At 37.4% G+C, this 14,253-nt stretch overlaps 2 protein-coding genes across 12 annotated transcripts in view; both read left to right on the forward strand.

Annotated features, from left to right (window-relative positions):
* The window catches only part of fhod1 (formin homology 2 domain containing 1), a 66,853-nt gene extending 58,735 nt beyond the window's left edge, over window positions 1-8,118 (forward strand). For 7 of the 11 annotated variants that reach the window (XM_021477913.3, XM_073908712.1, XM_073908713.1 and 4 more), the window contains 5 exons: window positions 98-288; window positions 421-613; window positions 2,263-2,431; window positions 4,122-4,295; window positions 6,680-8,118. In XM_021477913.3, the coding sequence (XP_021333588.2) occupies window positions 98-288; window positions 421-613; window positions 2,263-2,431; window positions 4,122-4,295; window positions 6,680-6,759 (807 nt within the window). In that variant the 3' untranslated portion in view covers window positions 6,760-8,118. Of the gene's footprint in view, window positions 1-97; window positions 289-420; window positions 614-2,262; window positions 2,432-3,563; window positions 3,627-3,745; window positions 3,821-4,121; window positions 4,296-6,679 lie in introns of all 11 variants that reach the window. The other 4 variants (XM_021477910.3, XM_021477911.3, XM_073908711.1 and 1 more) reach the window with 1 other exon arrangement.
* Window positions 8,119-11,787: 3,669 nt separating this feature from the next.
* slc9a5 (solute carrier family 9 member A5) overlaps window positions 11,788-14,253 on the forward strand; it is a 32,991-nt gene continuing 30,525 nt past the window's right edge. The window contains 1 exon segment of the mRNA NM_001113472.1: window positions 11,788-12,139. Within this exon segment, the coding sequence (NP_001106943.1) occupies window positions 11,803-12,139 (337 nt within the window). The 5' untranslated portion in view covers window positions 11,788-11,802.

The following is a 14,253-nucleotide window of genomic DNA, read 5'->3' on the forward strand; positions in this document are numbered from 1 at the left end:
TCTTATTTGGTTCTGTTTCTGCCATTGAAGGCACTTATGGAAATATCCATTTGGCTTTTATTATCATTTATCACTCCTGCCTTGCCCTTTATCATAGGTGGAGTTTGAGCAATTATCCGAAAACCTGATTCAGTTGGAAAGAAAATGCAAAACGTCCTGGGACAACCTTAAAGTTGTGGCCAAGCATGAAACTAAACCCAACTTAAAAAACAAAATGACTGAATTCCTGAAAGACTGTACTGAAAGAATCATCATCCTGAAAGTCGTGCACAGACGCATTATTAACAGGTAAAACGCATGATGAACTATGGTAAAATGAATGTAAATTACCTAAGCTGATATGCATGAATGCTCTTTGGTTAATACTTTAATTAGACTGAACTGGAACATATAATAATTTCTGCTTCTCCCACTTTGCAGGTTTCATTCTTTCCTGTTGTACTTGGGTCATCCTTCATACTCGGTGCGGGACACTAAAGTGACTCATTTCTGTAAGATCATCAGTGAGTTTGCCCTGGAGTATCGCACCACTCGTGAGAGAGTCCTCACTCAGAAACGCAAGCGTGCCGTCCACCGAGAGCGCACCAAAACCCGGGGCAAGCTAATCACTGAGGTGTGCAATCAAAAGCTCCTCAGAATATTTTCATGAATTGAAAGCAGTGCGTTACACTGAAATGTCCTTTGGTTTATTCCATTAGTCTAATTCCATCAGGTTTAAACATACCCTGCAAAATCTACAAAACGGTAATCATGTTAACAAAACGAGGATCATAAAAGTTTCATTTTTTTTTATTTATTTAGTTCATCCTTAAATTGTTTTATCCTTGAATACATTTTTATGTAAAAGATGTTTATATAAAGTACGCAAGACTAAATAATTGCTCGATCTTTAGTTAGATAGTTTAAAGGGTGTTGTTTTAAAGCTGTATATCTTTTTCAGATCACACATTTTGGAAATGTACTATTTACTCTATTAATTTCAGTAAATAATAATGACCAGCAGGTTCATAAAAAGACAGAAAAGTATCAAAGAAAAACCCTATATAACATATGCCATGTTCATATATTCAAGTTTGGTGTACAATAGTGATTTGGTGAAAACAAACCCAAATTTGATTTAGTATTTATTTCATTAATGTTCTGACTGTGGTCATTAGTCTTTTGCACAACTGTGCATTTATGAAGTATGCAGTCCACTCCAATTTACCCAGACGTAGCACACACAAGTTTCAAGAAATCTAAATGTATAGAAAAATGTAACTCAAAACACAATCCTCATTTTAATGAGTTTAGTATTTTAACTTGTTTTGTTTGTTTTACAGTGAGCTCAAAATTGTTATCCACAATTTTCACATATTAAATTAATGCCCTCAGGCTGAGTCAATTATGTTTACACACTGGATCAGAAAGATTAATCTGTTAATAAAAAAAAAATCATTAATTGGCTCTTTGGATCATCCCACAGATTCTTAATAAGATTGTCATCTCTCCTTCCTCTCTTCATAATATGGGTATTAAATGGCCTTACATTTTTTCTTTTACAAAACCTTTGTAGTGAGTGTGCTAGGACCCTCATTCCGACAGCCCAAGCTCCAGTCTGGAGATGCTCAACCCTAAAGCTACACTGATGCTTTTTCATGCCATTTTATGGATTAGGGTTTCATGTATTTTTAATGCTGGCTCATAAAAACAGTGCACTTGTATGCTTTTCTGGGCAAGCCAGAGTGAACACTGCTGCTAATAGTGGTTTATAAACGCATATTCCTGCAAGACAAAAGGGTCAAGGTCAGGATTTTTGTTAATTATTTTAAATTTAGATAGTTTTTTTTTATTACAGTGTGTTTGTACAACTGAAATATAGGGTGGAATAAGGTTTTTGCCTCTACTGTATTTTAAATAATTTGAAACTTTTATTTTTAGTGATACAGTAGTAATTCATCAGTCCTTTCTTAGTCTTGAGCAGTTAAACTTTACTCTGTTCAAAGTCTTAAAGACCCAGAACAAATGGTGGTCCATGTTTAAACACTCTGCAATACTTAGCAACTGGGTCAGTTTTCTCCATTGTCCCTCTTCGTTTTTATTGACATTATACCACACATGTTGTCAATACAGTGTAACTGATATTGAATCCATGGTGTTTGTTTTACCATTACATGGCCCTATCCTCAACCCCACTGTATCACATACAAGCACCAATTGAGTGGATTCAGACTCATCATAACTAACTAATCACATAACTAATCAACTATTTTTCCCCCACAGACAGAAAAGTTTTCTGGAGCAGTTACAGAGCTGTCTCTGGATAGCAGCCCATCCCCAGTGTTTTCAGCAGTAGAATCAGAGCCAGCCCAGGAGGAGCATGAAAACATGAAAAACCTGCTCATCGCCAACAACGACAACAAGCTGCTGCGCCGGAGCCGTGCCGTACGAAGTAAGAGAGCACAACACTGCAAATCCAGATTTAAGAGTTATCAGTTCAGCCCAGTGACAGAGAGCCCTCCTGCTGCTGCTCCACCATCCTGTGGAATCTACGTCTTGCTCTTCTTCAGCTTTACCACTTTGAAAATATTTATTAGTTGATCTACATTTGTTTAATTAAAGTTACAAAGGAAACATCTGCACAAAGGTAGATTTGCAGCAGAACAGAGAACTCCAGGTTCAACAACAAGTTTAGTTACCTAACACTGATATACAATTTAATATTGTATTGAATATTGATTAACATTGTAGATACCATTTTTACTCATAATTAGCGAGCCATATGCTAGTAAATGTCATAGCTGATTATAAAAAAGGCAACGACACATTTAGTTGAATGTAAAGTCTTAAATAGGAAAGATTGAAATACTTTTGTTAAAATTTTTGAGTTGATTTGTTTTATTTTGCCAGATTCTCCATATTTAATTTGTGAAATTCCAGTCTAGACTTTCAAATGCTTTTTAAAAGAAATTAAAATAATAATTATAATAATAATTATTATTATTTTTGTAAAAATTTTCATTGTTATTGGGAGTTCAAGTGTGAAGCTTGGTGGTGCAGCAACAGTAAAAAAAAATCTAATGTTTGTACTACACGAGTGTTTGTACAAGCACTTGAAAATTCAGATGCAGTGTCTTTGTCGAAAGTTCCATGACTTTGAGGGCACCAGTCTATCTTGAATCATATTGCTGCCATTGGCCAATGAATTGTGATATCATGTTTGATAAGGTTTATACAGTAGAGGCCTGTTTGACTTAAATTAGGTAGGAATGTACATCAAATACGTAAATCTAAAATTCTATATTCAATTCAATTTAATTCAGCTTTATTTGTATAGTGTTTTTACAATGTAGATTGTGTCAAAGCAGCTTCACATAAATGGTCATAGTAAATAGATCAGGGTGGTTCATATACTATATACTAATAAACAGAAACACTAACAACTATTAAACTGGAAAAAGACTATTTCTATGCAAAATACATGATATTTTGGTTGATTTTGGTGCACTAAAATTAATCCTCATATTATCACTCAAATTAATGCACATATTTTTAATTATATTTGTTTGGGGGGTCTTTTATAGAGATTCTTACTACTGCTGGTGACACATCTCCAGTTTCTCCCTCTCTTCAATGGAGTGATGAAGGTATAGAGTTGGTGTGAAGCATGGATGTGTATAAAGAAAAGGCACTTGTGTAGCTTTTAACATGTCCTAAAATATGATAATTAATGAGAGCATTACGGTTGGCTCCTTTGATCTCACAGAGGAGCCTTGTGACTCTGACAGCGCTCATACTTCACCAGTAGAGAGCCAGTCAGCACGGGATGAGGATGATGAAGGTAGAGCTATGCACAGGCTGCATGGAGTGTGTCTGCTCAACTAACAGATTTATTGTGGACTAAACAGTTCTTTTGAAGTGAGTTTAGAGGGCTAATTCAATAATAATAAAGACGGATATGTAAAACCTGAAACAATAGACCGTAGCTTGAAAATGAATTGCATCCGTTTCTTATTTGCCTAAACGTCTGTAAAGCAATTGAATGATATTCCTGTCAGCAAGCAATTGCTCATTCAAGATCTTGGACCTGTTTTTACTGTTATTCAGCAAATTTCTGATAGATTTGTTATATTTCTACACAGGTGTGGGCAGGCTAAGCACACACATGTCTGTAGCCAAAGAGGACAGCGCCAGCTCACAGGACGATGCCACAGATGAGATCATGGATCGTCTGGTAAAGTCTGTCACCCAGAATCCCACAGAGAGAGCGTCTAGTCCAAAAACACGGAAACGTTCGCGGCTTAACCGAAAGTCATGTGAGTACATTTTGACTGTCAGTGCATTTTTTTTTTTAACCACTGAACTTTATAACCATTCCTGAAGGTTGTTTTAGCCCTAAACCTGGGGGATGAGATTAAGGATTTAGTCACTGTTTGCATTCAACACTACCTGTGTCCAAAACACAACCTAATCTGGCTTCTACCATTGCTTAGCTTTTGAAAGCCCCCTAAATCTCCCTGTCAGATCCATATCGTAGCACCTTTTTGCTTCTGCTTGTGCCAGACTGAACTGCCAGACAACACAGAAATCAAACACCACAAAGAGTCTTTTGTAGAACACGTTCTTGGAACTGTACTTGTTTTGTTTTTTTAAAGCAAAAGCTCCAAACCCCAAACCTGAAAATTATTATATAGATGATATAAGTGAGAATTTTTTTAAAAGTTAATTATGCTGGTTCCATCTTTTCTGTCTGGTTCTGGTATATATTAAGGCATGGTCACAGTTACACTATTTCATGTGATTGGGAATTTTGCAAAAGGGGGATTCACAGTTAGTTAATGTTTTTTTTTTGGCATACTGACCAACAGAAAGCTTATTTTGAACAAAGTTTCAAACATCATTACACAATAGACAGTTGGTGTACTGGTACTGTTGGTGTAATGATCCACATTTACTCAAAACAGAAATTCCCCAAAATTTCAATATTGAAACAGAAATCAAAGTGTTAAATGTATACCTTTGGAATGCCCTATGTTTATTTTTATCTGCAGACTTTTTTATCGAAAGTAAACCTTAAAAAAACCTGTTCTATATTTTTATTTTATGTATTTATTGCTGTTGATGTCTTATTATTATTATTATTATTATTATTATTATTATAGAAAAGTGATATTTATAAAATGTTGTCAGTGTGATCTGGTTTTGCCATGAAATAGCTCAAAGTTATGGCAATGAATTCAAAATGCTCTTTCTCTCTCTAAAACTTATCCATGAGGTTATATTAGTATCATAATTTATTTCTAAAACAAAATGTCTTCCTATATTTTACTTTTACTCAGTTGTGAGTTATAATTTTTTTAAAAATCTGTGTTTTACTTCTTCGAGTAAGGGTAATACTGGCAATTATCAGGTGTTCTTATAAATTTCAAACAAACATGCCATGAAAAAACTGTACAAAAGCACGCACATCTCTTAATTGGGTGCTCAGCCAAAACCGCAAAAAGTGCAAATTAAATGTAAATCAAAGGCGGCAACACCAAGGCTCCAAAAATACAAATTTATTAAATTAAAAAGGCTGACACAGAGCGTAACAAACAAACATACCATCAAATAAATGTAAATATTAATAAATTTACATTTCTAATTTTGTCACATACAGAGTCATACACGGTATGATATGCAGTGAAATGCTGACACAACCACTTGTGACCTTAAAATAATAATAATAATAATAATAATAATAGAATTGAAATTAGACCTTCTGGAACCCACATGAACACAAGATTCTCACAGATATCAGTCAAATTTGGTAAAGGAAAAATCATGGTTTGGGGTTACATTCAGTATGGGGGCATGTGAGAGATCTGCAGAGACAGAGACATTTGTGCTGCCCATTACATTACAAAGCACAGGAGAGGGCAAATTCTTCTGCAGGATAGAGCTCCTTCTCATACTTCAGCCTTCAAAGCAAAGAAGGCCAAGGTGCTCCAGGATTGGCCAGCCCAGTCACCACACATGAAAATTATTGAGCATGTCTGGGGTAAGGCATTGAAGATTAATCCAAAGAATCGTGATAAACTCTGGGAGTCCTGTAAGAACGCGTTCTTTGCCATTCCAGATGACTTTATTAATAAGTGATTTGAGTCATTGCTGAGATGTATGGATGCAGACGTCCAAGCTCATGGAGTCATACACAATATTAATTCTTTCTCCATTGCACCATGACTTTATATTCTATACTGTACATTATTTCTGTTAAGTGACAAAGACTTTTGTATAAGCAACGTCAGACCTTACTGTCCTAATTAAACAATTAAAAATCAAGGCATGATCAGATTTTATTTTGGTAAAATATGCATAATCTAGAGGCTTTTGTTTTTCATAAAAGCCACTTCTGATACCAAATGATCAACTAGAAGTCAAGTAATTATTTGTTATTCCTAAAAGTTGGATAGACGACAAGGCTTTTGTCAGGTAGTGTCAGACCTGAGTTCAATTCCTGGTTCAAGGTTTTTTGCCGATCCTTCCCTTTCTCTCTCCTTTCTTGTCTCCCCTTTACTGTCCTATAAAAATAAAGGTTAAAAACCCTTTGCGAAAATAATGATATATCAAATAAGTCTTTTGGTTCAAACAGACCCAGAATGCAGAAACCGCAAACTAAAACTTAATGCCATGCTGTGTGTGTGTATGTGTGTTGCAGTACGAAGGACTCTGAAGAGTGGTCTGAGTGTGGAAGTGGTGCAGGCTCTCGGCCTCGGCAGTTCTAACGGGAAGGTCTGAATCTGGAAGCTCTCATGGTGAAAACACTTGTAAAGCAGCATAAGAATCCATAAGGAGAGCTGCAATAATGACAGGAAGAACTGTGACAAAGGGATCTTCACTAAACGCAGTCTGTGCAATCCCTGAACCGAAATCTGCCTGCCAATGCGAACAATTCACTGGATGACTCATATGCTGTATGGATACCTGAAGTGTGTGTATGATATCCATTAGACATGTCAGGATTTGATTGGTACAAGCTTTAATTGTATAGTATTAAATACCAGCCTACATTTACTGATGGAGAAAAACTGTGTATATGATCTGGTGATGTAAAATGCTAAATATGTTGAACAGATTTAAGGATGAATTGATTTGTATAGAACTCTAAATCACAATTTATACGTCAACGAGATGTATTTTAAGTGAACACTTTTTTTGAAAAACAAGTCTTTTGCTATGTTTGTTTTAACAGCTCATGGTTGGCATAACGGAAGCCAGTAGGTGAGATCAGTGCAATAGAGTAACTCAAAACACTGGTTTCTGGGCCCATAAATGAAGCCGAACCCTGGTTTAAATGACACTGTCAGCAATGATCGACCATTGAAAACTCTTGGATGAGGTTTAATTTGTGTCTGGAAAGCTGACCGGGTGGTGTTCAACTGAAAGTCTTGACTATACCAAGGAGATCTTGATTAGAGAGGACATAAACTAGGTCAGTTGTTTGTTTTTCTTTTATTTATCGCATTGCTCTCTTGATAGGTTTGTGGATGCTACAACAGTCCTGTATTCTGCTGTATCACGTTTCTGTCCTATTTATTGAAGTGCTCTGTAGTCAAGAGAAAGGTTTTTCATGCGTTCTTTCACCTAAACACTTTTAGTTTTTGATGAGTTTGAGTTTTTTTTTTTTTTTTAGTTATGCCACTGATATGGTGTTATAAAATATGTGCATGGAGCAAGAGAAATGTCGCATTTGAGGCAGGATGTTTCTGCAGCACTTTTAAAAATTATTATTATTACTGTTACAAGCACATATTTTAAGCATTTTATAGTATTGCTTTTTTGCACAGGGTTTTATGCTGTAGGAAATTTGGAGACACTAGGGGTTGTTTTATGTTGGACTTTATTACCTGTCTGCATGAGCGTGCATGTGTTCCTCACAATGAATGTATCATTTTCAGTGCTTCAGTGATGTCATCTCTTTTGACACCTGCACAAGGTTTGTTTGTTTGTTTGCAATGTTTTTTTTTTTTTTTTTTGCTAATACAGTTTTTCTAATTTTTGATGTTGTATCCTGATTCACCATTGTTTTACAGGGACATGTTGGCCTTGAATCCAAAGACAGAGCTTTGTTAACTTAAAATTAAATCTTTTATTAGACTTTTCTTTCATCTGTTTTCATTCACATGACACACACACACACACACACACACACACACACACACACACACACACACGTGCTTAAAGTAGATACTCTTTATTGAGTACACCATACAAGAACAGCCTTCAGAACTGTCTTAATCCTACATGGCATAGATTCAACAAGGTACTGGTAATATTCCTCAGAGATTTTGGTCCATATTGCCAGGATAGCATGCAGTTGCTGCAGATTTGACAGTTGAACATCCAATGATGTGAATCTCCCGTTCCACCACTTCTAAAAAGGTGCTTTATTGGATTGAGTTCTGGTGACTGTTGAGGCCATTTGAGTACAGTGAACTCATTGTCATGTTCAAGAAACCAGTCTAAGATGATTCGCGCTTTATGACATGGTGCATTATCCTGCTGGAAGTAGCCATTAGAAGATACAGTAGGTACACTGTGGTCATAAAGGGATGGACATGGTCAGCAACGAAACTCAGGTAGGCTGTGGAGTTGACACGATGCTTAATTAGTAGTAATGGGCTTTAAGTGTGCCAAGAAAATATCCATCACACCATCACAGCACCATGACCAGCCTGAACTGTTGATTCAAGGCAGGATGGATCCATGCTTTTCTGTTGTTGGTGCCAAATTCTGACCCTGCCATTCAAATGTTGCAGCAGAAATTGAGACTCATCAGACCAGGCAACGTTTCTCTAATCTTCTATTGTCCAATTTTGGTGAGCCTGTGTGAATTGTATCCACAGTCTCCTGTTCTTAGCTGACCGGAGGGACACCCGGTGTGGTTTTCTGCTGCTGTAGCCCATCTGCCTCAAGGTTGGACGTGTTGTGTGTTCTGAGATGTTCTTTTTCATGCATTAGTGGTAACGAGTGGTTATTTGAGTCACTGTTGCCTTTCTATCAGCTCGTACCAGTCTGGCCATTTTCCTCTGACATTAACTAGGTTTTTTCGCCCACAGAACTGAGGTTTACTGGATATTTTCTCTTCTTCGCTATCATGTCAATATGGACCAAAATCTCTGAGGAATATTTACAGTACCTTGTTGAATCTCTGCTAAAAAGGATTAAGGCCGCTCTGTAGGGAAAAGAGGGTTAAACCTAGTACTAGTAAGGCGTACCTAATAAGTGGCCGATGAGTTTATGTGAGCATTTTTACAGACAATATCAGTTGGTGAAAATAACCACAAAAAAGCTTGTGCTTTCATTTTTAGTGATTGAAAATTAGGGTTATATCACTGAATCATCTCAACTGAATGTCTAAAAATGTTTATAAACACACCAGAAGAAATATCAGAAAACATTTGTTTTGACTAAATGTCTTTAAAAGCTCTAAAGTTATAATAATTCTTGTTTTATTGTGGTTTGTATAATATTATATAGTTTTTCAGTTAATAAAATGGGGTATACAGAAGGTAAAATAAAAGGCAACTTTAAAATGTCATTTTCTCCACATTCACCTATTGTGATGTTGCTTTAAGAGAATTTTCTTCTCTTAAACTCAGACAAAACAGAATTATTACTTATTGGGCCTAAATCTTGCACACAGCAGATCTCGCAACTCAATTTACAATTAGAGGGATACAAAGTTAGCTTTAGCTCTACTATAAAAGATTTGGGTGTCATATTAGACAGCAATCTAACTTTTAAAAACCATATATACCATGTCACAAAAACTGCCTTCTTTCATCTGAGAAATATCGCTAAATTACGAAATATGCTATCCATCTCAGATGCAGAAAAGCTAGTCCATGCTTTTATGACTTCGAGACTGGATTACTGTAATGCTCTATTTGCTGGCTGCCCAGCATCCTCTATTAACAAACTTCAATTAGTACAAAATGCAGCAGCCAGAGTTCTGACCAGGTCTAGAAAATATGATCATATAACCCCAATTTTATCCTCCTTACACTGGCTGCCTGTTAAATTTCGTATTGAATTTAAAATATTACTTCTCACTTATAAAGCTCTAAATAATCTAGCTCCTGTTTGTCTAACCAACCTTCTGTCTCGCTACGAACCAACTCGTTCCTTAAGATCTCAAAATTCAGGGCTTCTAGTAGTACCTAGAATAGCAAAATCAAGTAAAGGAGGTCGAGCCTTCTCTTTCATGGCTCCTACACTCTGGAATAGCCTTCCTGATAACGTCCGAGGCTCGGACACACTCTCCCAGTTCAAAACTAGATTAAAGACCTATCTGTTTAGTAAAGCATACACTCAATGCATCACCTAGCGGGTTCCACACAGGCTTCTGCATCTTGCTTATATACACTATGAACAGCAGCTACGCTAATTATTCTCTTTATTCTCTATTTTCACCTGGGGATACTCATCCCGAGGTCCTCAGATTAGGCAGAGTCACTGATTGGATCCAAGACCAGCGACGTGATGATCCCAAGGATTCCATATCCGGGACCAGGCCATATCCTGAGCTGCTGATGGTCGTGGGGAGTGGAGAACATGTGTCTGATTCCAGCGACGCTCCAGGGACAGACGAGTCTTCATTGAGGCCATCTTCCAGCATAAACCACGGCGAATGAAGTTCTGCACAAGACTTTTGGCCAGCGGAGAAATTAAAATGGTCGTGCCCAACTGAGTCTGGTTCTCTCAAGGTTTTTTTTTCTTCACTCCCATCAGGTGAAGTTTTTTTTCCCTCTCCGCTGTCGCCACTGCCTTGCATGGTTCAGGATTGGTAGAGCTGCGCATCGATGAATTTGCTCTTCAGTGTTTGAACTCTCAGTAATGATTAAATCACACTGAACTGAGCTAAACTGAACTGAACTGAACTTAAACACTAAAACCTGAACCACACTGTTCCAGTTACTATGACCATTTATGTGAAGCTGCTTTGACACAATCTACATTGTAAAAGCGCTATACAAATAAAGCTGAATTGAATTGAATTGAATAATATGATATAATACAAACTTGTCTGAAAACATAGTATGACTGTTATGGAAAAAGTTATTAAATATTGAGTCCAAATGAAAAGACTATACAGTGCTGTGGCGTAATCTGACCTTTCAGTGGATTTATGATAAATGAAAAGGGTAAAGTGCAGTAATGACAGTAAGAACATGAACACTAACATTTCCAAGGATGGCGATGCTGTAAAATTGTTACAATTTTGTTTGTTAATTAATGCATTGTTTTGTAACATAATGCCTCATTGCAAAGTGTTATTTAATACGAATATTTTCCAGTGAACTACATCAGTAAAGATTCACTTTAGTCCTCCTGGGGGCGCATGTGACATTTTAAATTCATTTGACAACTACTTTAATCATTGAGTGATCTATCATTTAAAAGTCAGGCTGCTTCAGTGACTAAAGCAACTTGTTGATTCTGATTAAACAGTCGATGTATTTCCGCGTATTAAAGAATTGTTTTTCGTGGCGCTGTCATATATAGAGTCTGTGTGATATCGTTGGTTTTGCTCGCACTCTCTGTTTTGACGAAGATGAGGATGATTGTGATGAGTGACGGCTCTTTAACAAGATCCTCCTTGTGCACGAACGGATCACGTGTCCGTGTCTGCCAGCTGCACCTTCGTGAGTTACCGGCAAGTGGAGTGTGTGTTGATGTTGTAAACCGGTAACGGGGCGTCCCGCGGAGGGCTTGCCATCGCAACAAGAGCGTATATAAAAGAAATGAAGATGACACGCCGCTGAACGCGCCGGCAAGATGCGGGGCTTGAGTTTGCTCCTCTTCATAACGCTGGCTCGTGATGCAGTGACTGACCTTTACGTGACAGGAGCATCGCTTCCGCCAAAACTCGGGGTGAGCGCTGCTCCTCCCGCCACATCCCCCGTCGCCGCCCGGTATATTCCCCGAGAGTACGGGCATCCTGGGATTGCGCTCGCCCGGTCTGCCGAAGAGCCCACGACGCCGAGCACAGAGGATGGAGAGTCTTCTCACCACCACGGAGGAGGATTCAAGATAGTGCAGTGGGAATGGAGCTACGTGCAGACACCTTACATTATAGCCAGCTGGCTCTTGGTGGCCAGTGTGGCCAAAATACGTAAGTTCTGTAACACATTCTGTTTGTACATTCGTATTGTTCAAAGAAAGAAAGCTTCGCGCTCCATCCTGGTTCATTACGCGGGCAGTGCGGAAAGTTATCTGTGTTGAGGTCGTGAATGTGTGTAGCTCGGTTTATTAAAGCGAGCCGCCGCCGGTGTTGTGTGTAAAACAGTGCGTAAAAAAGCGCAAGCCACCTGCGCTTCCCTTCCACTGGCATTAATTGACCGACGCGGGTAGTTGTCATGGCAATAAAACCCGTGCATTTCCTCAGGGACATTTGAATACAATGATAATTAAAAAGGCTTTTAGCTGTAGGGAGATAAGCGAAGCGCCTTAAAGTGACAGGAGTGTGCGTTTCGGTTAGATGTACATATGGTGGACTTGCATTATCTTCTGTTTGTGAAATCCATGCTGTAAATCCATGTGAGAGGTTTTTGAACACTGTGTTGACTGTTGAGAGCTATTTATTTTACAGTCTATAGTTCAGAGTGTATGAGAGCTCAACGTGTGTTCTGTGTTCCCGCCGATCCGGCAGCTCTCCAAAAGGCGCGAGTCTCAGCGGACAGTGACGGCGCGCGCTGATTGGCTATGACTCATCATCTTTCTATTATCATCTTCCTCAGTCTTACGCTATGTTCTGAATCCACTGATGAGAAGCTCAATTCAGGTGCGCGATTCGATTCTTTCGATTAGTAGTCGATTAGAAGTCTTGATGACATCATCATCACTCGCTGACGCGGCAGATATTAGTTCTCAAGTGTAGCCACGTCGGTATTTATTGATTTAATAATTCGGGATACTGTGAGGATTTCTTTCCATTGTAGCGTGTCTACGAAAATGAATCATGTGTTTATTATAGCAAAAGTGAATTAACCATTTTTTTTTTACCCCCCCTAACACAACCACAGTTTTACTAAAAATGTGATGGTTAAACCAAAGTTCAGTAACCATTTTATTAGTAAAGCCAAAGTTGAGTTCATAAGGGACCAGCCATCTATTCATCTATATCAGCCATCGATTTATCTATAACTCCATTCAAGAAGTGAAACTTATGATGTATTCATTCATTTTACGCAGACTGATGTATTTCAATTGTTTATTTCTTTTAATTTTGATTATTTTGATTACAACTAATGGAACCCCCAAATTCAGTATGTCAGAAAATTTAAATATTGTGAAAGGGTTCAGTTTGAAGACACCTGGTGCCACATCTTACTCAGCTAACTAACTCAAATCACCTGCAAAGACCTTGTAAATGTCTCTCAGTATAGTTCTGTAGGCTACACAATGATGGGGAAGATGGCTGATTTGACAGTTGTCCAAAAGACAACCATATATACATTATATATAATAGTTAAAACCAGCACTGTTTTCATTTGTCAATGAATAGATTACCTGAGCTTTACATCAGTAAAGAGGAAAACTGCTCTCATCACATTCACTTTTCTGTGGTTCTTAAACTCCACTTATGATGCTGTCAAAGAAATGACCAAATTTATTTTATTGTATTTATTTGTTTATTTGGCAGGGACAGTGTACATTAATTAGCATTTCTGCAAATGCACCAGAATTAGCCAGAAGGCTATTTTTTGTGTGTTGTCCCTGAACAACCTAAAAAAAAAAAATACAAGAATTATACAATCGGTCAAACATAGTTGAAAAGTAATAAAATAGACAAGGTTATGTAGATAATAATAAAAAAATGAATATTTACAAATTCAACTAAAACTCCAATGTTTTAAAGGTAGGCACAAATGGAAACATGCTAGGTACATTCTAATAGGAATAATGACACGTCTGATTTTATATAAACCAGATTTTTAAATGTTTTTTGAATATATTTAAAGAGGTTATAAAAAATAATATATAAAATGATGAGCATAGCCTGTGTCCGTCACAGAATGACATCACAATCATTTCTTTCTGCTGATCTAAACATCAGCAAATCAAGTTGTAATTTTCAGTACTTTTAATTTGTAGCTTTTCTACTGTGCTGTTTGATTTATACAGCACATGTTTCATTCATTCATTCAGCCAAATACATCAGCAAAATTCATATTTTTTCCTTCATGGTCTGTCATTTTTGTAAACAAATTTGTCCTCTTTTGTGAA

Source organism: Danio rerio, chromosome 7 (assembly GCF_049306965.1).
Source record: "Danio rerio strain Tuebingen ecotype United States chromosome 7, GRCz12tu, whole genome shotgun sequence".
NCBI lineage: Eukaryota > Metazoa > Chordata > Actinopteri > Cypriniformes > Danionidae > Danio > Danio rerio.